The sequence below is a fragment of the Asparagus officinalis genome, chromosome 3 (genome assembly GCF_001876935.1).
Source record: "Asparagus officinalis chromosome 3, Aspof.V1, whole genome shotgun sequence".
Classification (NCBI taxonomy): Eukaryota; Viridiplantae; Streptophyta; class Magnoliopsida; order Asparagales; family Asparagaceae; genus Asparagus; species Asparagus officinalis.
This window is the reverse complement of record NC_033796.1, coordinates 28,920,572-28,947,471: the sequence shown is the minus strand read 5'-3', so window position 1 is coordinate 28,947,471 and position 26,900 is coordinate 28,920,572. Positions and strand designations below refer to the sequence as shown.

General features: G+C 36.5%; 4 protein-coding genes across 6 annotated transcripts in view; all 4 read left to right on the top strand.

Annotated features, from left to right (window-relative positions):
- LOC109833588 overlaps positions 1 to 4,967 on the top strand; it is an 11,785-nt gene extending 6,818 nt beyond the window's left edge. For all 3 annotated transcript variants that reach the window (XM_020401323.1, XM_020401322.1, XM_020401321.1), the window contains exons 13-14: positions 1,272 to 1,631; positions 4,341 to 4,967. In XM_020401323.1, the coding sequence (XP_020256912.1) occupies positions 1,272 to 1,631; positions 4,341 to 4,583 (603 nt within the window). In that variant the 3' untranslated portion in view covers positions 4,584 to 4,967. The remainder of the gene's footprint in view (positions 1 to 1,271; positions 1,632 to 4,340) is intronic.
- Positions 1 to 5,003, top strand: part of LOC109833587 — a 24,196-nt gene extending 19,193 nt beyond the window's left edge. The window contains exon 15 of the transcript XR_002245257.1: positions 4,651 to 5,003. The gene's annotated coding sequence lies outside the window, so the exon portion shown is untranslated. The remainder of the gene's footprint in view (positions 1 to 4,650) is intronic.
- Positions 7,503 to 8,072, top strand: LOC109834851 (protein ROOT HAIR DEFECTIVE 3 homolog 2-like). Its single transcript, XM_020402865.1, has 2 exons — positions 7,503 to 7,628; positions 7,806 to 8,072. Exons 1-2 carry the CDS (start codon positions 7,503 to 7,505, stop codon positions 8,070 to 8,072), a joined length of 393 nt encoding a protein of 130 aa, XP_020258454.1.
- LOC109834850 (E3 ubiquitin-protein ligase SPL2-like) overlaps positions 20,318 to 26,900 on the top strand; it is a 14,005-nt gene continuing 7,422 nt past the window's right edge. The window contains 2 exon segments of the mRNA XM_020402864.1: positions 20,318 to 20,689; positions 20,692 to 20,747. Coding sequence (XP_020258453.1) covers positions 20,386 to 20,689; positions 20,692 to 20,747 — 360 coding nt within the window. The 5' untranslated portion in view covers positions 20,318 to 20,385.

The window sequence follows — 26,900 nt, the reverse complement described above, 5'->3', positions numbered from 1 at the left end:
CGTATTCGTATCCGAGGAAATATCAGTAACCATATCCGTTGATACGGTTACTCAAACCTATAAACGATAGGACATGGTAATGTATATGATTTTATAGTGAGATATCTGGATTTGTATCCAAAATATCTAAATGTATGTTGGTGATACTGCTGCAAAAGTTTTCATCTGTAGATTAATGGATTTGATGCTAATTTTGATGATCAAGATGTCTAATCTTAGCTTTTCATAAATAATGAACATATTAATGAGCTCTTTTGTATCACCTGAACTATATATACCTTTTTAATATTATCTAGTTTTATTATATCAATTTTGCATATGCATCATATCCGCTTATATATCCGCAAATATATCGTATCCGTATCCGATTTTAGTGGATATGGATATGAATTGTTCTCACCGAGGTATATCCGTATCAATGATGAGTAAGCAGATATGGATATGGTAAGTGTCATATCCGAGCCGTATCCGGACTAAATGCATCCTTACACACGTAACATAGTTGTCATAATTCTGACTAAAAATTATCAAAGTATTTTTGGCTAGTTTATAATATTTTACCTATATTACGTTAATTTTCAAATCAAGTTTCTTAGGAGCCTAAATGTTCTTTATTTAAAACCTTTTTGAAGATGTAAGGGCTAAATAGAAAATTGTTTGTTTTTGCTAATGTTTAACCTTAGATGTAAATTTTAAAAAATATCAAATCGAAATTATATCAATATCAAAGTACATATATAGTCTTCCCGTTGAACCAAATCTACATTTGACTTGAAATTCCTTTTATCTATTTGTGTCTGGTGTGTATGTGAGTGCATATGTACAGAGATAATAGACTTAAATATTCAAATTTCTGTTCATAAAATAACTTAGATAAATTACACTTAAGTGCCCTATTATTGCCCAATATTGCACAAAAATACCCTATGTTTAGAACCCTACACTTAAATACCCTAAAGTTTCCAAAAATTTGCATTTTAGCACCCTAATTAGGGTACTAATTTGCAACTTTAGAAACTTTAGGTATTTAAATGTAGGATTTTAAACTTGGGGTATTTTTGAGCAATATGGGGCAGACAATAGGGTATACCCAATAGCTTATAGAAAATCAATTGCTATATAACCTATTAGTACAAGTGTGGGAATTAAATAGTTGTACCATCCAACTATATTTTCTTTTATCTTCACAGATTTAGTTTAAAGAGCTGACTAGTACGCAATTTTGCATAGTAGTGGTTCTAATTTTTCGCAACTTATCTTCTTTATGTTAGGCGGCGGCGGCAATCATTTTGAAGAGCTTGGACGGGCAGCTGGAGTTATCGTCATCGACAGCGGAAATAGTGGCTAAGCAGTCGTTTGAGATATGGCACATGCTGAAGATGAATGAAAAAATTGTGAAAATTCCTGTTGGAAAGAAGATTCTTCGTATGGCAATCATCTACTGCAAGAAACATGGCGAGGCCAAGAGTTTTGCTTTTGATTATTTCGTTGACGACTGTGGACATTTTTGTCCGGGTGACCACCCTGAAGAGTTTATCGCTAATTTAACCATCGATGAGGGTTTTGAACAGTGGGATTCTGAGATGTTACTGAAGAACGCTGACAAAGCAACAATTTTTGAGCTCGTAACAGTACGTACACTACATACATTATTATATTGTTGTTATTGTCGTGCTAATGCTGAAATCATGGATTTGATTAGTTTCTGATTTGCATGGTTTATTATATTGTTGTTATTGTCGTGCTAATGCTGAAATCATGGATTTGATTAGTTTCTGATTTGCATGGTTTATCATAGTATGTCTCCTCTCGTGCTAATGCTGAAATCATGGATTTGATTAGTTTCTGATTTGCATGGTTTATCATAGTATGTCTCCTCGTAGGCAACTTTCCTTATGGTATTTTGCTTTGCAAATGTTGCAGAATTGAAGGACTTAAATTCTGCTATGATGTACGTGAATGGTATAATAACAAGTTTACAGGGAAAAAGAAGGAATGAACTGGTTGAACTTTTCGATATGTCTAACAACTAAGAAAAATGATTGAGACAAGCTTAGTGGTATAACCATGTCCTAATTCGATCAACATTCACATCTTTTCTTTCAATTTTGACTGTAAAGAAAGATAGACGCACTGGGAAAGTACATATTAGACAATGAAGTGATGTCATATGGTCCCTATTCTATTGTTTGTCATTGAAGATCACTATTATGTGCAAAGTTGGAAGAGAGAGGTCGTTGGCATACCTTTGTAAACCAACTGCTGTCTTGATATTGGTGTAGCAGCCTATCTAGGAGGGGATGCTTTGGCTTTAATTCTGGTGGAGAATGTCTATGATGAGATAATTATTATACCTTTTGAATAGGAAGCACAATATAGTCTCTCTCTCTCTCTCTCTCTCTCTCTCTCACGCACGCTCGCGCGCATGCACGCAAAGGAAATGGAATGACAATATTAGCTTATCGACAAAGAAAGAATGCCCACCAAGTCTAGATAAAAGTTTGTTCCCTTTGTAGAGTTCACAAGTGTTGGAGTTTTTATGTGAGAACAACCAAAAAACAAAAAAAGAAAAAGAAAAGAAAACAGAGGAAAAAACGGACACACACAAAACTCACTCCAAAAGAAACCAAAAGCAAAGAAACTAGTGAGTGTTGGGAGTTTTCATGGTATACATAATCGGAGCATAAATCGATGGCATAGTACATTTCAACAGTTCCAGGTTTGATAAAGCCAGCGGTCCCAAAAGTGCTCGAGTTTTCTCATTTATTTTTTGTAGCTTAGCAAATGCAAATTCGCATATGAAAATTAGTTTCTATCCATTAACAAAAGGACACAATCAGATAGCATCACTGTGAAAATACTATATACAACATGCATAGTTGTAATCCCTCTAGGAAGTTCACCAGAAGGTGGTATATACCTGCCAACAGTTTTTTTGTTCTTCAAATTTTTACCACCGCTTATAAGCTTTACATCACTTCCTTCAGTAGTAACTCTTCATCTATGGACAACTGACAGTGTAATTATCAAATTATATACATTGTGTGAGGATTTCAAGTGCTACAGCAGTTATGAAAAATAATTCTCGATATGTTGGCCAAAATGTGCGTCAAGACTGAAATGTATAGGAAAAATAGAACTTCAAAAGATGTCAACAGTTTGACAGGAGTACCATGCATAGACTACATCAGAAAAATCTTATTATCTGAGTTGCTGATGAATACATCAGACAAATAATTTAGGTTCCTTTGATAGCATAACAAAAATTTTCAACAAAGAGAATCCTGCAGTATATGATCAGAGCTCTTAATAATTCAGTTGAAGTATTTAAGACAATTTCATTCGTGATAATGGTTAAATCCCCTCCTGCAAAGTGTGAACTTTTATGTTTGTTCCCAGTATGTAAGTATGAATTATCTTGTTCAAATGTTGCTTTCACATGGATAGTGAAAACATTCCCTATCAAAAGGCACAAAAACTTATTAGACAATATCACTTTAGGACGTAAATGTGAATTTTCTTATATGAAGTGATACACAGGTATATGCGTTAGGGAAATATTTATGCTATTTCTCTGGTGGTCATTGACCAAATTACAGGAAGCAAACTAATAGCATAAACCTTCACGTATTTATAGTAAATTATTTGAATATCCCCCTTTATTTTAAGCATGGACACCGGCATGAGACAAACTTGACTTTAACACAGATATGCGGAATGTCACTACCTCAGTAAGTTGGAGAAGATGCTAATGCGACGCGTAAAGATGAATAGTAAGAGAGTTCAAATATACACATATGTAGATATGGCACTGTTTCTGAAACTCCACCACATATTTGATAATAAATTGACACATTTTTTGACAACACATTGACATATAATGATTGCATTTATGCTAAGATTCTAACCTGTCAAACATTTCTAACTTTGCAAGAGGGATATGCCTTGGCTCCTTAATTTTTTAAAGGTTTACTATACGTAGTGCATGACCAACTTACATTGCTAATATTTGATGTCCGATTGTTCTTTTCATGTATTTTAGTGGAGTAGTGATAGAGAGATTGCTGCCAACTTGAAGAAATTTTGTGCAAGAGTATTCGTAAACATTGTTATATGCGAAATCTTCGGAAAGTGATAATATGAGTAACTGGCCTAAGACCTGATTAAATTTTGTAAGCTGTAGAAACAGTGAAGAAACGTAGGAACTTACGGTCTTTATAGGTTCTCCTGCTGTAATGTTTACTGTGTTCAAGGATATTTCTTGGAAGAATATTGGTACTGAATCTTTAATCTTGACATCTATTTTATCCTAATTAAGATGTTCTCTTTGGTTATGTCAGGCAGCAGAGCATCTGTCCATTCAAGGGCTGTGGGATCTGGTTGGCAGAGCTGCATTGGACATGGTAATTTGGAAGAGTAGAGAGGAGATTTGTGAGAAATTCCATCTCAAATTCGACTTTACACAAGAAGAACTAGAAGAAGCTGATGAGGAGAACGAATCAATGGGGGGCGTATCAATGAGGAAGGTTAATATGGATGGTTTACGTGATATGGCTGATTACCGCACAAGTTCACTATCCTAAATATTCACTCTCTGGGTTGTTTGTTAACAAATATATTATGACATGCATATTCCTCCTTGAAGGATAGGTGTATGTTCAAAGCAAGTCTTGTGACGACCATACTTTGAACGATATCAGTTGCTTTAGGGCTTTTTGTTTTTAGGTCCATTTGTTTACCTAGCTTTATCTTTCAACCCAAGTATTATTAGTTGTATCTTTAAACCCAACTTCTTTTTTTATTATCTTTAAACCCAATTTCCTTATATAGGGGGACCCACATATGAGAGTATTATATTTTGGAATTAGGTTTCCTGGGACGTCTGGTGCTGTTGTATACGTTCTGCTAAGTGCTCTGTCGTATACATTCTTCTAAGAGCAATGAATTGATGATGATCTATTTGTACTCTTCCTGCTGCAATGGGTAATCGTCAGCTTGATATTTGTTCCTGTCGTTTGTTTACTTTTTACAGTATAATAATTTTCACTTAGGGGCTGTTTGGTTCGCTTAAATAGCCCGTGGAAATGCATTTCTGCGCCTGACACCACCGCCACCTCAGATTTTTTGTTTCCGCTCATTTTTTTTCCTTGCTTTGGTTCGCTGGGGTTGAAGGGAGAGAAACGGGGTGAAAACGCCGCCAACTCAGACTTTTTTCTCTCCTCGATTTCCTTCCCCAACCAAGAGAAATCGATGAAAAAACTGGCCAGCTCTGACAATCGCTCTCTCCTTTCTCTCCTTGATTTCTTTGGGACGCTGCGGTTACCTCCTTGCTCTCCTCCCGCCAGAAATCTCTCGTTGATTTCTCTCGTCGGCTTCGACGCTAAAATTGACTCCATTTGCTCTCCTCCCGCCAGAAATCTCTCGTTGATTTCTCTCGTCGGCTTCGACGCTAAAATTGACTCCATTGCCTTTCTCTCCTCTATCAGATTCATCTCCGGAGTTCCAATGAGATGGGGATGCCGGAGCGGAGCAAGACCGTAGGGGTGGCGGCGCTTTCGAAGTTTGAGGTTCGATCTGTTCGTCTTTCCTTTTCTAGGTTTCGATGGGTTTTTTTTCTCAGAAATTTGGGGGATTTTTGTTGTTTTTGGGCTCTCAAAGCTCTCAGCTTTCTCTCTCTCTCTCTCTCTCTCTCTCTCTCTCTCTCTCTCTCTCTCTCTAACTCCAATGGATCCCAAAGACAACAACAACAACAACAAGGCCTCGATCTCGTCGGAGCTCCAAATTGTCGCCGCCTCCGACGATCCTCACCGCAAAACCCTAGCCCTCAAGCGGACCTTGAACAAAGATCGCCCCCAAAGACACCATCTACTTGCAACTCTGCATTAGATTGTTAGAGTGAAATGGACAATGGATTCACATCCAAAACAAGTGTGCAAAGTGTTTTTTTTTAACTTGTTGCAAGTGATAATGGTCTGCTGATTCTTTCGGTCACTAGCAATTAAATTAAAGAATGATGACAAAATAGACACACTTAGAAATATTAAAGCATTCCTTCAACTTTGGAATGATCGGAACACATCACCCTAGCTTGACCGACTTTTCTGTACCCAATTTTCATGAACTGGGGTTGTTGTTGGCTGGTGTTGATGCCTGATGTTGATGTCTGTTGGTGGTGTTGATGCCAATTGGTGTTGTTGATGCCTGTTGGTTTTTTTCTGCTGGGTTGTTGTTGCCTGTTGGTGTTTTTGGCTGCATTCTTGATTTTGTTGGCTGGTTGGTGCATCATTTTAATTGTTGGGTAAATGATGCTTTTGTGCTTGTTTTGGGGATTTCTGGTTGTGCTTGTTTCGGCTGGATTTGATTTGGATGATATTGTTTACAGGTGTTCAAATTAGGCGCTATGACGCTTTTCAATTTATCTGAGATTAACAACTTGCAGTATCTATTGATATTGCACTGGAGGCTAACAATGATGATATTTTTGTACATTGTCATGCATTTCCCTATATCTAGGAAACGAACCAAACAGCCCCTTAGGCTATGATGATTGTTAAAATTTCTGAGATTAGCCACCTGCAATATCTATTGATATTTGCACTGGAGGCTAACAATGATTATATTGACCCAGTTCTGAGCCCTCATCCATAATCAATAACCAGCTGCTGATTACTTGATATTGTTGGTTGGTACTTGATGTTGTTGGTGTGCGCATGTTGGTTAATTTTGTTGGATAATGGGTATTTTGTGCTCGACTTTTTGTGCACACATGTTGGTTCTATATGCTGTTATTTGGGTATTTTGTGCTTGGTTTTTGTGTGCATATGTTGGTTCTATATGTTGGTTGGCAAGCTCTCTATGGCTATGATGCAGCAAAGACGACAAATCCCCCTACAAGGACTCGCAATTGTTGGCCAAAGTGTTGTTGTTGTTGCTGCTGTTCTAGAAGCAAGAAAAAAAGTATACAAAGAATAAGAAGGGAAGATATGGACCTCTTATGCTTTCTTCTCCTTTTAGTTTATTATTTTTCATTTTGATTCACTTGGCATTATGGTTTATCATATAAATGTAGGTTATTTGAGATGCTAGTCACCTTTCTGGTTATTGGTGCTGCAGTTGGGTTGGGCAAGACTGCACATTGTTAGAGGAGGTATGTGGGTGGATAAACGAGAAAGCTACTGTACCTGTTTGGGCTAGGATGACTCCAAATATAACAGATATTACACAGGTTAGTCCTTTGTATCTTGTGCACTTCATATGAGCATCTCATGTATCATTTAATTTAGTTGATAGAAAAAGACATGGTGATGTTGAGTTTTTTACTTGTTGCATATTCTGACCTTAATCTGTTCAATTGAAATTCTCAAGCATTGACAAAAAATCTTCAGTAATTGGTGTTAATTTGGTTAAAGCATACATAGAAGACTGTTAGAGAAGAATAAACTAGAGTGGCTTTGAAATCAGGATGTGAAGGAATTGCAGCCATTAACACAATTATGAGTGTAATGGGTATTGATTTGAATACATTACGTCCTGAACCTTGTGTTCGAGAGAAACTTCAACGTGATATTGAGGCCCATGCTGTTTCTGTCCGCAGTACGAAGTTGTCTGAGTTGTCAGCTGACTGTGAGGTTCGTACAAACCTTCTTTTGAAAATAATTTCAAATTTTCAATCTTTATCTTCTTAATCTATTTGATTGCTTCATACGTATCTATCTTCAAGAAAACTCTCCCCAGAATTGGCATATTGACAGGCTAATACTCCAGTAGTTATGATTAGTTTATGACAGCAGTGTGTTTCTTTGCAGAAACAACTAACAGAAGCCCTTTCTGAACCTGTGGAATCCTTGTTTTATGCTTCTGGGATTGATGCTTGGACATCAATCACAAGGCTTTATCAACAAGAAATGCAGAAGGCTCTATTGGGGCTCGCAATTTCTCTTTCTGGCTTCGAACTGGACCAAGTATTTTTCAATGAGATACTTGGAAATCTCAAGGACTATGCAAGGAACGTGGTGGAAAAGAAATCTAGGGAAGAAGCATCAAAGGTTTTGATTCGTATGAAGGACAGGTAGCTGGCCTGTTATCTGGATTTCTCCATTATCATGTTTGTTTCTGTCACTTCCCAGTCTTCATCTCTATGCTATCTTCAGTGTAAAACCCCGAAATTTTATAATAAATTTGTGTGAATAAATAGTAATAAATCTTTCTTTTGTGATAAATAACCATATATATATATCAGATGAATGTAATTATCTGTGTTTGAGAACCCAGCAGGTGTGTATAGGTGAGAGAAATCGAGTGATAATGTCCAGCATGTAAAATGCCTAGCAGCAGGCATTTTACAGTTGTGCGGTCGACCGACGCGGTCGACCGCGTCGGTCGACCGTGGCGGTCGACCGCGTCGGTCGACCGCACAGCGGTCAGAGAGTTTCCAGGTTTGTTTTCTTTTACGGTTTTTGTGTTGGTCTTATTGGGTTTCGGGTCGGGTTAGGGCATTAGTATATATACTAACTCAACCCAGGAGAGCCTCTCTTCACCTGAGACCTAAAACCCTAGCCCCTGTCTCTCTCCTCTCTAAACCCTAGCTGGATCTGGCGATTGTGAGGAGTTCAGAGGATTTTCAGTGGATTTTCGCAGGATAGATCGAAGGAGGATCATCTTCAGGGCTTTTGTCAGCATCTAAGGTGAGTATCATCTCGCCCAATCCCTCACCCCTGTTTTCTATGGTTTTCTCTTGGATTTTTTATGAGTTTTGATGAGCCAAAATGGTATTTTTGTATAACAATGAACTCTCTATAATATGGTTAATAAAAATAAAAGATTTCAGTTTATAAAAGTTCACCAACATTCTGTTTAATAAAGGTTTAGACCTGAAATTTGCTTAAACAAGAGTTGAATCACGTTTACCGTTATTAAAACGTTTTAAATCTTGTTTCTCTTGTAATTAGAATGTTGGGAATATAGTTCTCACGCTTAAAAATTATTTTTTTTCTTCAGTATGATTTATAGAGACATTAGATCTGTATTATCGTAGAAATATAAAAGAATTTCATTTCAGGTTTTTAGCTGACAGAAACCCAAATTTGGGTTTCTGTTCGCTTGGCGGTCGACCGGTGCGGTCGACCGCTGGGCTCGCTGTAGGGGCAGAAACAGCCTGCGGTCGACCGCGACGTTCTGCCGGTCGACCGAAATGCCTAGCGGTCGACCGCCAGGCTCGTATCAGAGTTCGGTCGACCGACACACTGTCTGTTGTATTTTTCCTGTTCTGTGTATTTTTCTCATATTTGAGATTTTGCCTGGATCATCTGACTCTGGTTTTTAGTCTTATTATGTATCCATGCATGATAGATGACCTGAGGGTACCAATTGTGGATATACACACTGATTTGAGTGGGGATTGATATAATTAGAATTCAGTATATGTCACAGTGATATTTTTCACCTTTTCACAGTCCTCGTGTTGGACTATAATCCATAGAAGTCCTCGTGCTGGATTATAATCTATTTCAGTCCTCGTGTTGGACATTTGCCACTTATTCCATGAGTTTGGAAACTATAATATATAGTCCCTGTTTCGGACATAGTTCTTAACCCTGCATATGATTTTCTCACAGCAGTTCACGACATGGTAATTATGGGGATTTTGATATGACACTTATGTAGATTTTAACATGATATTCATGTAGGCTATGATATAGCACTGCACTTATGCTCTGAGATTAGTTGTATTTCTTTTATTATTGTTCCAGTATTAGAACCTCGGGTTTGGTGATTAGGGGTTTACAATTTGAGATATAAGGTATATACATGAGGGTTTCCTTGTTTGGATTATTTCGCTCGACGTACCTATTCTCGTGTTGTAAATTTCTAATTACTCAGACCCTCTTTAGTGAAATCAATGATTTTAGATCTCTTATATATATTAACTGTATTTTCTTATACAACGAGCCTTGTTCCATTGGGGTTGGTTGTGATGTTACTCGCTAGCGCTTTGACGCTCGTTGTCCCTCCCCCTTTCAGGTAACGAGCTAGGAGCCTGGAGAGTCGCAGGTTGATGGGGATGCATTATAGCCTCAGCCGTCTATTTAGTTATATTTTTTTTAGGGTTCCACAGTAGATTTTTGTTTAGACATTTGAGAGTCTTGATCTAGAAGTTGTAAAGGTTGTGTGCCTTATTTCCTTTTTGTCAGATATTTGTATTTGAGACTTGTTGAGTATTCCAGTTTATCTACTCAGATCTTGACTATGTATTTCTGTATTGATGGATGATGAGATATTTATGTGACTATTATCGTTTCATCAGTATTTCTTGTATTATCTTTTACCTGTTTTGTACCTACACCAGTTGTTGACTCTACTAGATAGATGTTAATTGTGATGGTGAAACATGTTATTGCACGGTGTGGTGCATGGCAGGTTTGACATTCTTGGTTTCACCTTGGACTGCAGCCTTGTGTGAACCCAGGGGCGTCACATTCAGGTTCTCAACAGTTTTTAGTCATGATAAAGACTCTATGCCCTCCCGTCCTCTTTTAGTAAGTTGCTATGATTTCAATACAATAATTAAAACTTCTACTTTCTTAGATCATTTACTTATAACCTTGTCCAAAACCTACCTTTTTTCCTAGGGAAAAGTCGATACTGCAAAGAAAAAAAATCAAGTAACGCAAAACAAACCAAAAAGCTGAAAGCTGAAACCGACTCTCATAATATAAAGAACATGTTCCAGAGAGTCACTAGGAGGAGAAACTGAATGAAGATGCACGAGGGAAGCTGTATGTTATTGTTCTGATACTTGTTTTAAGATGTTATTTTCTCAGTGGGGTGACTTGGAGCTCTTCCCTTCATTGCTGTAAATTTCCTTATCTTGGACTAATTGAGGTATGTTATTCATTATAGCTGTAATCTGGCTTGAGAGCTTTTAATCGCTAATTGAAGTATGTTATTCTCTATATCTGTTAATTGCTATTTGTGCTCGTCGTCGAGCTCCTGTGGCTGTTTTTTGTTACTATGATGATTCGAGCTTGTTTAGCTCTATGTTGTTAGGTGTTTGGTTGCTATTTGTGCTCGTCGTCGAGCTCTCGTGGCTGTTTTTTGTTACTATGATGATATTGACCAGATTCTGAGCCCCCAGCCATTACGTACATGTTTGGTATTTACAGGTTTGATACGATTTGCTATAGTATATACATATATATGGCTAATCAGGTTGTTTATATGTTTTTTATAGGTTTGATAAGATTATCTGGTTAATTCAGGTACATATTTCATAAAATTATGAATAATTAGGGTATTACAGGTCTCTTTTATTTTTTTTCTTCGAAAACAGGTTTCGTGTGATTTTTTTTTATCTCAAACAGGTATATTTCAGGTCAAATCAGATACACAGTTTTTTTGCACATATAGTTCATCAACATGCATAAATTATCAGATTTGATGTCATTTGCTATGTTATATTTTTTGCACATATAGTTCATCAACATGCATAAATTATCAGATTTGATGTCATTTGCTATGTTATATACATATTTATGACTATTCAGGTTGTTTATTTGATGTCATTTGCTATGTTATATACATATTTATGACTATTCAGGTTGTTTATATGTTTTAATAGGTTTTAGTAGATTTTTTGGGTAATTCAGGTATGTACTACGCAAATTTTACAATAATCAGATTATTACAGGATTCGTGTGATTTTTTTAATCTCAAACAGGAACATTTGAACTTTTATATGATTAAGATTACCTCATATTACAAGCACAAAAAAATTTGTATATAGTGGGGGTAATCTTACCATGGTGACTATAAACACTTTTCCTTACAAACTTCAAAACCAACCAAACACAAGAAAAGTGGGAAATGTCATATTAACAAAAGTTTTTCCTTTTTTTTCTATGCGAACCAAACACAAGAAAAGTAAATACATTGGTTTCCCACCATTTTTATGTGCGAACCAAAGCGAAACAATCAATTTCTTGGAAAAGTTTGGAAAACTAAAAACTTGTGTTTTTTTATGTGCGAACCAAAGCGAAACAATCAATTTCTTGGAAAAGTTTGGAAAACTAAAAACTTGTGTTTCTTTACATGGAATTGCATTTCCCTATATCTAGGAAACGAACCAAACAGCCCCTCATACAACAACATCAACAATAAAGTCTTTTCTAAGTATTTGGGTTCGGTTATATAATCTTCCGTTCATTTCTGCTGTGGGTTATGCCCTCAATTAAGTGTGCTATTACTTTAACACGCCATTTTCTTGGAGTGACCCGAGTTTGGATCTTATAATGGCAGTTTACAACAGAGAATTCTTGCGGGCCCCGAGTCAGGCTACGATTTTATAAGGGGGGAAACGTAGTTGAATACTGTATGATTGGGTGTTTTCAGTTAGATTGACGGATCTCATGTTGTTATAGGCTTAATGAAATCAAATAGAAATGCATTAAGCACTTGTAGAGATCGATTAGTTACCTGGTTCAACGATTCCTTGTTGCACTTGCGATGGACACCTGTTAACCGCAATGTACGGTACTAGTTACAAATCTGCGAGACGTGTGTTTATGGTTATATAGAGGTGCTACGAGAAGAAAATCATACTCCCCTCAAAGTGAGAAATCTTCTCATGGTTAATATTACATTGTTATCCTAATCTATCCTAATTATCCTATTTTCTTTGAATTGGTAATTAAATAATTTTTTCTTTCCATAATGAGACTTAGTATGTTATTGGATAAAGGAGATACGTTTGATATAATTCAAATCCTTTACTTATTTCAGTTCACAGAGAAATCTAAAAAACATAGGTTAGCCAACACAAGTTTTTGCACTTTGCAAAAAAAACCCTCCAAGTTTTTTAAATTGTAAAAACACCCCTACAAATTTAAAACTTAAAAAATATCTTGAAAATTATAAATTTTACTTATTTCAATTCACTGAGAAATCTGAAAAAATATATGCTAGCTAGAAAAAGTTTTTTGACTTTGGAGAAAATATCTTGTATGTTTTAAAATTACAAAAACACCCCTAACAATTTAAAATTTATAAAAAAACTTGAAATTTTTAAACCTATAAACACACTAAAAACCTATAAATAACACAAACAAACCCCTAAAAATTTATGAAATTTGTAATAAACACTGAACCTTTTACAATTTATAAAATAAAACCCTTAAAATTATAAAATTTATAAAAATCTTGATAATTTTCAACCTAATAGTACAAATATCCCCTACATAAATTGTAATTTGTAGAAATTATTCTTTGACGGTGCATCCAGGACACATCCCCATGGAGCAATTACTGTAGGAGTGGGGGTCGTACTCGTTTCCCCGAACAGTCGCGTGATCCCAAGAGGATTTTCCCTGATCGAACCCTGCACCAACAATGTAGCTGGGTATTAACGCTCTGCTGTTAGGGATGCAATTCGCTGAAGAACTTAACATCCGACATCTTGAGGCATACAGTGACTCTCAACTCATCGTAAATCAAGTCCGAACAGAATATGAAGTACGTAATGAGGACTTACTCCCATATTACTTCGCAGTACTATAACAAGCTCAGAAGTTTGAAGGCTTCTTTATCGGATATATTCCGCGAGCTCAGAACACTTATGCGGATGCTTTAGCTTCATTGGCAACTTCATTATCATTGCCACCAGGGGCTGAAACAACAATTCCGGTCACAGAACGCGAATTGTATTACCCCAAGCTTCCTATAGATGATCGCTCAAACAAGGCAACGTCAGAAGAAGTTTGTGCAACCACAGTGGAGTTTGAACCCAGGGATTGAAGATTTCCATATATCGACTATGTGGTGTACGAAATTTTACCCGACAATTCTAAGAAAGTGGCCGCCATTAAATGAAAGGCCCTCCGATTCTATTACGATGCAGTTTCTCAAACCCTGTATCGTAAATCACATGATAGAGTTTTGCTTCGATGCCTTTCTAGAAAGAAAGCAAAAGAGGCTCTCAAGAAGGCTCACAACGAAATGTGCGGAGCTCATCAGCCCGAGGCTAAGTTGGGAGATCGCCTTCGACGAATTGACTATTATTGGATAAAAATGTTTTCAGAAGCACTTGACTACGCTAAACGTTGTCATGCGTGTCAAATTTAGGTGAATTCATCCATCAAGCCCCAGGGAACTTACATCTCACATCTGCGTCTTGGCCATTCGAAATATGGGGAATGGATATCATGGGACCAATCTCTCCTCCGACTTCCAAAGGACATCGGTTCATTTTAGCCGTAATCGATTAATTTTCCAAATGGGCAGAAGTTATCCCGTTGAAAGAAGTCAAGACTTCGAATGTAATTAAATTCATCAAGCATCACGTCATTTACCGCTTTGGAGTCCCGAGACGAATAGTTCATGACAACGGAACACAATTTGTCAGTTATGGATTTCAGAGATTTTGTAACAAGTTTAGAATCCAAAGTGTTGCATCTACGACGTATTATCCACCAGCAAGCGGCCTTGCAGAAGCTTTTAATAAGACTATTGTGAAGCTTCTCAAAAAATTTGTTTTCAAGAGCCGACGCGATTGGGACGAAAGACTCGGTGAATGTTTATGGGCCTACCACATGACGGTAAGAATCCCTACAAAAGCCACTCCATTCTCTTTGGTATATGGCTGCGAAGCTGTGTTGCCATTGGAAATTCAAATCCTATCCCTGAGATTCGTCGTCGCAACCGGAATGACAGAGGATGAGAAACATCGCATGCGTCTACAAGAACTTGAAGCTCTAAACGACAAGCGACTCCAAGCTCAACAGCAAATCGAGCTATATCAAGCCTGGATTTCCGAAGCCTACAACAAAAAGGTTAAGAAATAGATTTTCAAGAAAGGCGATTTGGTCATAGCCGTCAGACGACACATGGTGATGACACACAAGACCAAAGGGAAGTTCAATCCCAAGTGGGAAGAGCCCTTCGTAATAGAATCAGTCTGTTCGAACGGAGCGTATCGCCTCATTGATCAAAAAGGTGACAGGTTCATGATGCCACTTAACGGAAAGTTTTTTAAGAAATACTTCTCGTAGGCAATGAAGCCCCATTTTCTCTCAATCTCCAGCCAAGTTAGGCTGGTGGTTGCCTATTCGAAATTTGTTTCAACAGGTAACAATTGTTTAGTTTTCATGCTTTGTATGTCATCATGTTAACACTACACCTCTGACGATTAAAATTTTCTGGAATTATTCTAAGTAGTAATAAAGAGAATTTTGAATTTATGCTAAGTTAACACTATACCTATGGCATTTGTAATATTTTCATCGTCCTAAATTAGAATTCAACAAGAAAGGCGATGAGAGACAAAATGATATCATTTTCATTCAATATTGTTAATTTGATACAAGATGATGATAATTGAAATGAAAATGATATAAAATTATTCCCCAGCAGAGTCGTCATCTTTTGTTTGTGGAAAATTTTACAATAAGAAAATGAAAGAATTCTATTTGATTTTTATTCTCTTAATCTTGATTACAATTTGAATTCCCGATTACAAAAGAGAAGAGAATTGATGCAAATCCTCCCCTTTGTTTAAAATTAGGTTCTTCACGATGGCGATGAGATGCCTCCCTCAAATGCTCGCGTTGAGTTTGTTTCTCGTTGACGGTCCGAACGTCTTGTTTCACTGGAACATAGTCTTTTCCTCACGATTTGATGCTATGGAGAACTTGCGTGACAAGTTTTAAAGAACTCTTGATGAGTTGATAACTCTGAATAAGTTTGAAGCTCTATGAAAGAGTTGATTTAACCGAAATCGGTTTGTAAGCCAAGGATGAAGAAATATAATGTTTCTGATCTCCAAAGCTCCAACAATTCCCCCAAAAAGCCAGTCGAATATCTCTTCTTTTCTACCAAAACCTAAGGCTCCGAACTCAGTTGAGTTTACTCCTATTTATAGGGGATTAAGGGGTGTAACCGCCCCCTTAATTCGCTCCTAAGTGGGGCTAAATGTGATGTAATCGCCCCCTTAAACTGCTCTCCAAATCATGGGGAAAACGGTTTTGAAACCGTTCAGTTCGTGCTTTGAACGAGTCAAACGCCAGTCTGGGCGTTCTGGGTCCAAACTCTGCGTTTTAGACTTGAAACACAGAGTTGGGCCTCTTTTGGGTTAGGTCGCGCAGCATTGTAAATCTGAAACGCAGAGTTGGGACGCAGAGATAAACTCCACGTTTTGAGTCTACGAACTCTACGTTTTTAATTAGATCGCTGGGGATGACCTCTGCATTTTGACTCTGAAACACGGGCATGACCTCTGCGTTTTGATGTTGTAACACATGGATGACCTCTGTGTTTTGATGGTGTAATGCAGAGATGACCTCTACGTTTTGAGGTTGTAACGCAGGGAGGACCTCTGCGTTTTGAGGTTGTAACGCAGGGAGGACCTCTGCGTTTTGAGTCTGAGACGCAGAGGCGAACTCTGTGTCTTGATTTGAAGAGACCGTCAATTTGTAGTCTCTTTTGCTGGAGCGTTGCAAAGACTGTCATCTTATATTCTTCGTCTTGGCTCCTTGAAGATATGAAAGCCGTCAAATTATAACTTCCATCGTCAGTGTTTAATGGGGATTAGTTATCTGCATTTATTTTTAGACAACCTACATGTTGATACTTCAACAAGTCCAATAAAGATTAAAGAATACTTTTTAGAGTTTTTAAAAGTAGATAATACTTTGGGAAAAGGTATTTTTGATGAACTTTTAAATATTTTAAAAAAAATATGAACTTGATGTTAAAGAAATAAGAGGGCAAGGTTATGATAATGGATCTAATATGAAAGGAAAACACAATGGAGTATAAAAGTGGCTATTAGATATAAATCCTAGAGCATTCTACACATCATGTGGTTGTCATAATTTAAATTTAGTTTTATGTGATACAGCTAATTCATGTCCTAGAGCTATTTCTTTTTTGGAGTGTTGCAACATATATACTCATTGTTTGCTTCTTTTACTAAACGATGAAAATTTTTAGAAGATAATGGATGCAAGTTATCCGTTAAATCTTTATCTCAAACTAGATGGGAAAGTCGGATTGAAAGTGTTAAAGCAATAAAATTCCAAGCTCCAAATATAAGAGATGCTTTGATTCAATTAACAGAAATTAGTAAATTAGTGAAGATCCAAAGATAAAAAGTGAAGCTAATAACTTAGCAACTTATGAGATTGAAAATTTTGAATTGAATATTTGGTATGACATTTTGTTTGCTGTTAATTCAGTTAGTAAAATCTTACAATCTAAAGATATGCATATTGATATTGCCATAGATCAATTAAATGGTCTTATTGTATATTTAGAAAATTATAGACAAAATAGTTTTATGTCTGCTTTGAATTCAACTAAAGAACTTGCTAATGAAATGAACGTACAACCTATATTTCGTGAAAAACGTAAAATTCATAGAAAAAAATAATTTGATAAAAATATTGGTAATGAAACAATATTTAACGCTGAAGAATCTTTTCGTATTGAATATTCCTTATACATAGTTGATAAATCACTTGGCTCAATTAAAAGTAGGTTTGAACAATTTAAAACGTATGGAAAAAATTTTGGTTTTTGTTTGATTTGAAAAAATTAAAAGCTTTAGATGATATTGAATTGAAAGAATATTGTCTTAATCTTGAAAATGCACTAAAACATGATGAACTTTTTGTTTGTGGAAAATTTGTAGTAAAAAGAAAAATTGAAAGAAATATATTCGATTTGTATTCTCTCAATCTCAATTACAATTTAAATTTCCTGATTACAAAAGAGAGGAGAATGATCTGGATTCTCCCCTTTGTTTAATTCTGGGTTCTTCACGGTGGCGATGGAGTGCCTCCCTCGAATGCTCACGTCGAGTTTGCTCTCCGTTGACGATCCGCACGTCTTGATTCACTGGAACAGTATCTCCTCCTCACGATTTGACGCTGTGGAGAACTTGTGTGGCAAGTTTGAAACTCTTGATGAGTTGATAACTCTGAATGAGTTTGAAACTCTATGAAAGAGTTGATTTAACCAAAATCAGTTTGTAAGCCAAGGACGAGCTCCTCGTTGCTAAAGTTGAAGATTATCTCCGTTGGAGAATGATGCCGATCCCTTTAGGCCCTTTCTGCTCCAAGAAATTCCACCTTTGCTGCCAAGTCCCAGATCCAAAAAGCCAGCCAGAACTCAGTTGAGTTTACCCCTATTTATAAGGGATAAAGGGGTATAATCGCCCCCTTAATTCACTCCTAAGTGGGGCTGAATGGGGTGTAACCGCCCCCTTAAACAGCTCCCCAAATCGTGGGGAAAACGGTTTTGAAACCGTTCAATTCGTGTTTTGAATGAGTCAAACACTGAAAAATAGCGTTCAAGGCCCGAACTCTGCGTTTTAAACTTGAAACACAGAGTTAGGTCTATTTTGGTGACTGAACGCACAGGTCGCGCTGCACAGAAATGAACTCTGCGTTTTGGGCCTGGGACGCAGAGTTGAGCTCTGCATAACTCTGCGTTTTGATTATGGGACACAGAGTTGAGCTCTGCATGAACTCTGCATTCTGGGACGCAGAATTGGGCTCTATGCGAACTCTGTGTTTTGAGTCCACGAACTCTGCATTTTGATGTTGTAACATAGAGATGACCTCTGCGTTTTGAGGTGGTAATACAGGGAGGACCTCTGCATTTTGCTTTTGGGAGTTTGGAACGTGGCCACGAGCTATGCGTTTTGAATCTGGGACACAAAGGCGAGCTCTACGTTTAGATTTGAAGAGACTGTTAATTTGTAGTCTCTTTTGCTAAAGCGTTGTAAAGACTGTCACCTTGTAATCTTCGTCTTGGCTCCTTAAAAATATAAGAGTCGTCAAATCATAGCTCCCGATGTTGATTGTGAAGGCTGTTGATTAGAGATTTTATCAGATTGTAACCTTCATCGATCTACGTGAAAGTCTTCAAATTATAGCCTTCTGGAAGCCGTCGAATTGTAACTTCCATCATCGGTGTTTGATGAGGATCACCTATCTGTTATGATTTTTAGACAGCCTACACATTTAGATATTAATGGACTTGATTTGTTTTCAGAATTGAGAGTGTTTAGGGAAATTTTAAAAGTAGAGATTAATAGTCCAATTGAAGTGTTGAACTATATAAAGTGGTTAGATTCTTTTTCAAATACTTGTATTGCTTACCGTGTACTATTGACTATACCCGTAATAGTTGCTCCCGCTGAAAGAAGTTTTTTAAAATTAAAATTACTAAAATCTTATTTAAGATCGACCATGTTACAAGATAGATTGAATGGTTTAGCAATATTATCTATCGAAAATAATATGTTAGAAAATATTGAATATAAAACTTTAATTAGTAATTTTGCAGCTCAAAAGGTAAGAAGAATGAGATAAAATCTATTATGAGTTGTATCACTTAGGGCTCATCTAATATTTCGGCTTGGGCCCCAAAATTCCTAGGTACGACCCTGCTTTCCCAACCCCAAGCAGAGCTGTTGCAATTGTGGTTCGGTTGCTTGGGAGGGGGATGACGTATACTCAGGGGCACTCGAGTATTTCACATGTTAGATTAAGGTTTAACCCAATTGCCATTAGAAAACTTAAACAGAGTCCCTATTAGAGGGGCAATCTAGCAATAAGAATGAAGATTTAAGGGATTTTTTTCCAGCAAACCATGAGATTTGAGATACTGTTTGGCGACTAGTGTTGACTTAGGGCATGTTTGGATTTAGGTTAGTGAAGGGAAGTTAAGGTAAAGGGGGTTAAGTTAGGGGAAGGTACGGGAATATATAAAACTTATTTGGCAAATTAGTAAGGGGAATTTATCTTACTCCGTTTGGAAAGTTTAATAAAATGAAGGGAATGGAAGGGAATATATGTACAGTGATAAAAATAACCTTATATGTTTTATTTGGTTTGGTATATATGATTTTAAGAGAAAATCTCAACCATTGGATTAGAAGATAAAAATATCTTTCTAAACTTTTTGTTTTCCCCTCCATTCCATTCACCTCCATTACACCCCAATTTGGGGTATAACAGAAGTCTTATTTTTCTCCCTTCCTTTCCCTTCTCTTCACTCCCACAAACTAGCCTAATTGATTGCCCAAACAAGATAAGGATTTACCGTACCCCCCCCCCCGCCCCCCCCCACCCACGACACGACCACACATTCACGTTACCCTCAATCCAAAACACGTAAGCGGTTAAGGGCGGTTTTAAGGGGACTAGGATGCAATTGCCCCCTCCATGTTCCATAGGCATAATTGTGGGAGGTTGGGCCGTAACGGGTCGGGTGCTGTCTGTGCACTTTTATACCTGACCCGTCAAATAAATAAGTTTCCCGTAACAGTAAAGCAGGAAATGACTCATCATCATCAATAACCCCCAGCAGGGCCACAGTCCAAGTCCGATGTCCTCCCGCGACCACGCCACCGCCGCGTTCATCGCGCAACTGTCAACAGTCGGAGACGGAGCCGTCGCTGGAATCCTCCTCTCCCTATGTGCTGCCGGATCCTGGATCAAGTACGCTACCACCTCCGCCGCCCTCCGTCGCATCAAAGACGCTCCGATCGCACAAATCTCCGACCTCCGGTGGCTCATAAACCCTAGCGACGGTGACGGAGATCGAGACGGGGATGGGAGACTCGTCGTCGTCCGCGGCCGCGTGCAGCCTAAGCCTTCTTTCGACGCGAGCTGGATCGGTGGTAAGAGCCACGTCTCATCTCGCAGGGTTCAGGGGATAGGGCAGTTGTTGTGAAGCAGATTCAGACGGTGAGGGTTTTTTGTTGTGTAATTGACATTAATTTGCAATTTCTTTGAGGAATTGTTTGATTTCTAGGTTTAAAATATCTCGCGATTGTTATCTAGGTGGTAGGTAGGTATCACGTTTAGATTGGTAAGGAATTGTAATTGTTCAAAGTCTTTGCTTTTGGAATTGGGGGTAATTTAATTGCTAGGGTTTGGTTAGAGAAAGGAATGTCAGCTTAGTACCTCTTTTGAAATGGGGAGTAGCTAGACCTTTCGCCTTGGCCGGAGTAGTAGTATTGGGGTTTTGTAAAGGTTTTGCTATGTTTATCAGAAATCAGGTCTGAGGATAACACTTGAGAAATTGGATTACTGTTTGAGTTTAATTGTTTTCAAAGGAAGCTGTTGCCATTTGGATTAGGGTTATTAGCCGTTGGCCTTTGACATGACAACTCTATAATGACTAAACTCTTCTGAAGTGCACGCGATGTACTCCTCCCTTTTGAGCTGGCTTAGGGCTGAGAGCTGGTGCACAATTAAGCAAAGCAACTGCTGTCTGTGGATGTCACTTGTTAGCATGATTAGAGTTGAGAGGCAATCAACAATATGGGAAAAAAGGACACTTCTACCAAATGAGAAATTAATCAAATCATGTTAACATTACTTCTATCAATTGAGAAATCAATCAAATTATGTTAACATTGCTCTAACTTTTTCAAGATTAAAGCTGAACAAGCAGAATAAAACTGAAAAAAGAAAAAGTAGTTTGAATACAATTCTGTTTGGCACTCCTAATGTGCCACTTACTGCCTTTTCGTTGATATAAATTTTCAAATGAATTTTGAATACTCGTACCTGTTGGTGACTCTGGTTATGGTTTGATTTGTTCATGTGCCATGTGGATAAGTGAAAGTCCAAATTGATAGTTAAAACTATGGTAAACTGTGTTCAGATTCATTTGTCTATGTCCTTTATCAAAAGTCATTGTAGTTAAGTGCCTGATCTTTCCTTGAATTACGCTTGGCAGGGATCACTCAATTTTTGGGTCACCATCTGAATGCCAGCACTTCTTTTTCTTTGTTTTGATATTTTCTTTGTTGTTATTGCTGTTTTGTGTGCGTTTTTCGCATGGGTTCTTTTTCCCGGCCGGGGGGGGGGGGGGGTAATAGAGTTTTGACGTATGGTATGCACATTTTACAAAGTTCCCAAAGTTTTATATGGTCGAATGTGATAAGCAAAACAATCTAGGCTCTGTAAGGATATAATGAGATGGTAGAAAATATAGTTCACAGTAGTGCGTTTTTTCCACCTTTAAGGATTATTCAGAAGCTACTCAAGTGTATCTTTTACAATCTCCAAAGTGCTTCTCCAATAATGATGATGTATGTTACATAATTTACATTGTTAGGAGTATTTGGTCAGTATATGAACTCTTCCTTTATGTAAGTTTTTTAATCCAATTAAAACCTGTTTTAAATGTTTTGGTTGGACAAACTGTGATGGCTATTACTGAAAAAAAACTGTAACAAAGCTCATCCTGCTTGTTCTTTTGTTATATTGCCTACTGGGTTTGGTACCTGGCTGCCCATCATTTTATAATTTAGAAGTGTTTTGAATGACAAGGTGAAAGAGATGCAGGGTGTTCACCATTTGTTTGCGGGGGCGGATGTATGTAGAAGGTTAGAGGTGCAGTTGCAACCCTAACAAAAGAAATTTTAGCTGAAATTTTAGTCTTTTAAGTCCTTATATCAAGTTGAAATTTTAGTTTTTTAAGTCCTTATATCAAGTTGAAATTTTAGCTTTTCTTTAGTCGTTATAAGTTTTAGGATATTTGCACCCTGACTTTTGCTTATATAATGCCTACCAATTAGCTACCCATTTAAGTATGTAGATTTAGTTCTTTATCAACCAGAAACTCATAAAATCTATTCTCTGTGTCTGATAAGTCTCCCAATCAAGACTCAAGAGACTTTTTTTTTCAAAACTTCTATGCCTTAAAATCTGATTCTCCTATTTCAAATTTTCTGTCTCCAAACCTCTCTTCCTCTCAAGTTTCCTTTTCCGTGAGGTTGTGCCCCAATTCTCTGGATAGAGAGGCGCTTGAAGTTGCTTCTAGAAGCATCTCATTGAAGTTCATCAAGCAATGAGTTATTATTCTTGACCAAGCCTCTCACAGAAGTTTTCTACTCGTCCAAGCTTCTTGTCAAGATCTTATTCTTGTTGAATTCTTGCTCTTTTCAAACTCTGAGTTCTTGCATTTTAGGTGATTTTTAGTTTTTTTTATTGTTTTGGTTAAATAGTTGATTTTGTTTGGTTAAAAGATTCATTACTTTCAATTATTCACATGTTTTCTCTTATGAACACACTTCAAAAAGTTAAATTCATCAAGAATGCAAATAAATTTTATCAATTACTTGGTGCATATCAATTGTTTGTTATATAAATTCGATTTGATGTGTATGTTATATAACGAATATGTTAGAATGCAATTGCAATACTGTACTTTGTAAGATACTTTTAACTATCAAATAGTCATTCTTTTGAATTCATTAGCATAAGTGAGCCATTAGTGAAGATACTCACTTTGTTTATCTATGACATTACAGACCAAAAAAGATGCATGTAGCTGATAAAGTGCACTAAATTGCATTTCCATCACGTGTTATAGTTTTATAATATTATATTTTTTATATTTAGGTAAAAAGTTATTTGTTGTTTGCTCCCCAAGAAAGTTTTCCTCGCCGCTGTTTGCTTGATGTGTTATGCTTGTCATTTAGGAGTTGGCATGTGATTTTTGTTCATCTTTCTTTGCCTATGGATGCTACAAAAATTATACTTTCAAGGAGAAAGGGATATGGTGGATTCAAATATTGTGATTCCACTACAAAGATGACTTAAATATAGGCATAGTTGATGAAGATGTCTTCTCAGGGTTTGGACATATCCTAATCTTCATATAATAATGAGAGAATTCCAACTTTTTCCCTCATATCGATGGGTACTTTTTTAATTATTTCTTATTTGCGAAGATTAAAGGTCATGCTTATTGTGCTAAATATTGATCTGTACTTTGTGATTTATGTTTGTGAAGTGCCTCTACAATGAGTGGAGAGGTATTTTGGGATGGAGGTTTGATCTACATGCATTCTTGGCAAAATCATGGAAGGAACAAAAATCAATTTCATTCAGATCTGTGAGATATTCATCCTACCTGCAAGACTACAAATTTCAAGATTCACTAGTTCTGTTAGCAAACTATGGCTAAACATGACAAATTCGAAGGGTTTGTTAATGTTTCTTTGGAGGGTTCTGCTCACCCACTCCCTCTCACTACTGTTTATCATCAGTTACACCCTGTGCAACCTACAGCTTATACATTTTTCCAGGTCATCTTTGGTAATGGGTACCCCGTAAGTGATAATCATTCTGATTAATCTTATTCACCATGTTGACTTGTGCTATTCATTAAAATACTAAAGTTGGTTAAGTTCTTTGATACTTTTCATACTAACTCAGTGTACTCTATCATCTGGTTTTTGTCAAACATGTCTCATTTTCAGAATTACTTTGATCTTGGACTTAACATACTAATTAATACTCTGATCTTGGACTTAACATTGTCCAAGATCGGGAGACCTGCGCCTGAGGCGAAGGGGATGATTGATACTATGTCGTTGCTTAGGCAGAGATTTAGGAGGAGAGCTGGGGACATGAAGGTAATTAATTATTTATTATTTAATTTTTTGCAGTAGTTTGTGAAATTTTTAGCATGTTATTTGCACTTCAATACCCCAAAGTTTCATCTTTTTTTAACTTTGATACCCTGTGAAGTTCAATTTTAGAACTTGATACCCCAAAGTGCAAAGAAGTTACTTTTTTTGTTCAAGAATATCAACACATAGAAAAGTAAATGATAAACAAATTTCCTTAACGTTTCCTTTTTTTTAACTACAGTATGGGCAGATTGAGGAACATAGTAAAGGTTTTGGGGGTATCAAATTGTTAAACTTACGTCAATTGTCAAAATAGAACTTCAGCATATCAAAAATAAATTAATGGCTGAAATTTTGGGGTAGTGAGGTGCAAATAAGTTAACTTTTAGGATTGTCGATTGTGAGTTGCTAAAGTCAGATGCTTTCTGTGTAGATGGCTACTTTGGCTACTTATTTTGGACTTGGACAGCAAAGGCACAGGTGACACTCTCTAGCTCTTCCTATATTTTGTGTTCCTTTTAAGAATTTTAGGTAAGATTTTTGATATGGAAATCGATTGTTTACAGGAGCTTAATTTTCAGTTCCTGCTTACGCTCAGAATGATGAGGAAGAAGGTGAAGAAGGAGAAGAAGAGGGCCTGAGTAAATGTATAGGGAAGAAGTTGAAGAAGCTTCTGTAGTGTCATAGCCATTGTAAATAATTTATGTAAAAGTTTGTAAACAATTTATGTATCTCTCTACTATTTTGGTGAATGTATTATTTGAATATAATAAAATTTGATATTGGAATATAATTAGATTGTGTTGGATATAAATATATTTTATTGTTCAATATTGTGTACATGCACTCAAAGTAGATTTTGCAAAAAAAAACACTGTAGCATAGCATCCTAGATGAAAATTACGTCTAGGATGTTCAAATTCCGTCTAGAATAGCTTTTTTTTTAAAAAAAATTAAAAAAAATTAAAAAACATCCTTCCGTCTAGGATGAGTATCCTAGACGGAAATTTCCGTCTAGAATACTCATCCTAGACGGAAATTTTTTCCGGCTAGGATGAAGTATTCTAGACAGAATTTCTGTCTAGAATATTCCGTCTAGGATGTATTCTAGACGGAATTTCCGTCTAGAATACAACATCCTAGACGGAAACATACTAGATGCGTATTCTAGACAGAATTCCGTCTAGAATACACATCCTAGACGGAATTCTGAGTATCCTAGATGGAATTTTCCGTCTAGGATACCTTATTTTTTACTTGTGATAATAAATTTATTAGCTTTGTAGAGCATACATCTTTCAATCTTTTACTTACACTCAAAACTAATCTAATACAAATATTAAACTCATCTTGTCAATATGTTTCCCAAACACCTTTTGACTCAAAGGTTTAGTCAATATGTTTAGCACATTATCGATAGAAGCAACTTTGGTAATGTCTATGTCTCTTGACAATTTCCCTTACCAAGTAATACTTTCTTTCAACGTGTTTTGATCTATAATGAGAATCTCTAGCTTATGCAATTGCTCCACTATTATCACAATGCAAAGTGATGGGAGATTCAATTGTAGAACAACACCTAAATCTTACATGAATTTTTTCAGTACGGCCTACTTCTTTTGGTGCTTCACAAGTTACAATATATTCTGTTGTAGTTGCAAAATCAGTTATAGTTTCTTGCTTACAACTACTTCAACTAATAGCTCTATTATTTAATAGAAAGACAAATCCTAATGTAGATTTTCTATTGTTAGGATCCGACTAAAACTTAGAATCAGTGCGTCCTTCAACTTTTAAAGAATCACCAAACACCAAACCATAATATTTTTTTTAGTTAAGATATTTAAAAATATGCTTAGTTGTTCAATGTTATTTTCCAAGATTGGACTAATATCTACCAACTCTACTTACTTATTGAGTAATATCTAGCATAATACACAACACTGCATGCATAAGACTACCCGTAGCAGAAGCATATGAGCATTGCTTCATTCTTTCCAACTCCTTATTTACATGAAGTGACATTTTCTAATAAAAACCGACTCCATTCCAAAAGAAATAAGCCTCTTCTTCGAGTCTTGCAAAGTAAAATTGGCCACTACCTCATCAATATAAGTAGATTGGGATAATGATATTAACATGTTAGCCATATCTCTATAAAGTTAAATTCTCAAATTATATGATGCTTCACATGAATCTTTCAAAGAGAATTTGTTAGACAACCATAATTCAATAGTTGATAACAATTTGACATCATTCAAATTGTTTAGTAGCATTTGATAAAAGTCAATTTTTTAGTTAGAAGTATTTGATTATATCATTCATAAAGAATTTGTTAGATAATCATATGATTTGTATTCTTTTAAAGACTTTTGGAGCTTATTTGTAAATTTTGAATATTTAGCAGTAGTTTCATATTGTTAAAAATGCTAATCGAAGATTTTAGGTTTTCAATATGTTATATATA

Excerpts from the sequence above, each read along its gene's own strand:
- LOC109834851 (XM_020402865.1), top strand. The coding sequence starts at position 7,503 with ATGGGTATTGATTTGAATACATTACGTCCTGAACCTTGTGTTCGAGAG. Across the intron at positions 7,629-7,805 it reads AGTTGTCAGCTGACTGTGAG|AAACAACTAACAGAAGCCCT; the intron begins GTTCGTACAAAC and ends GTTTCTTTGCAG.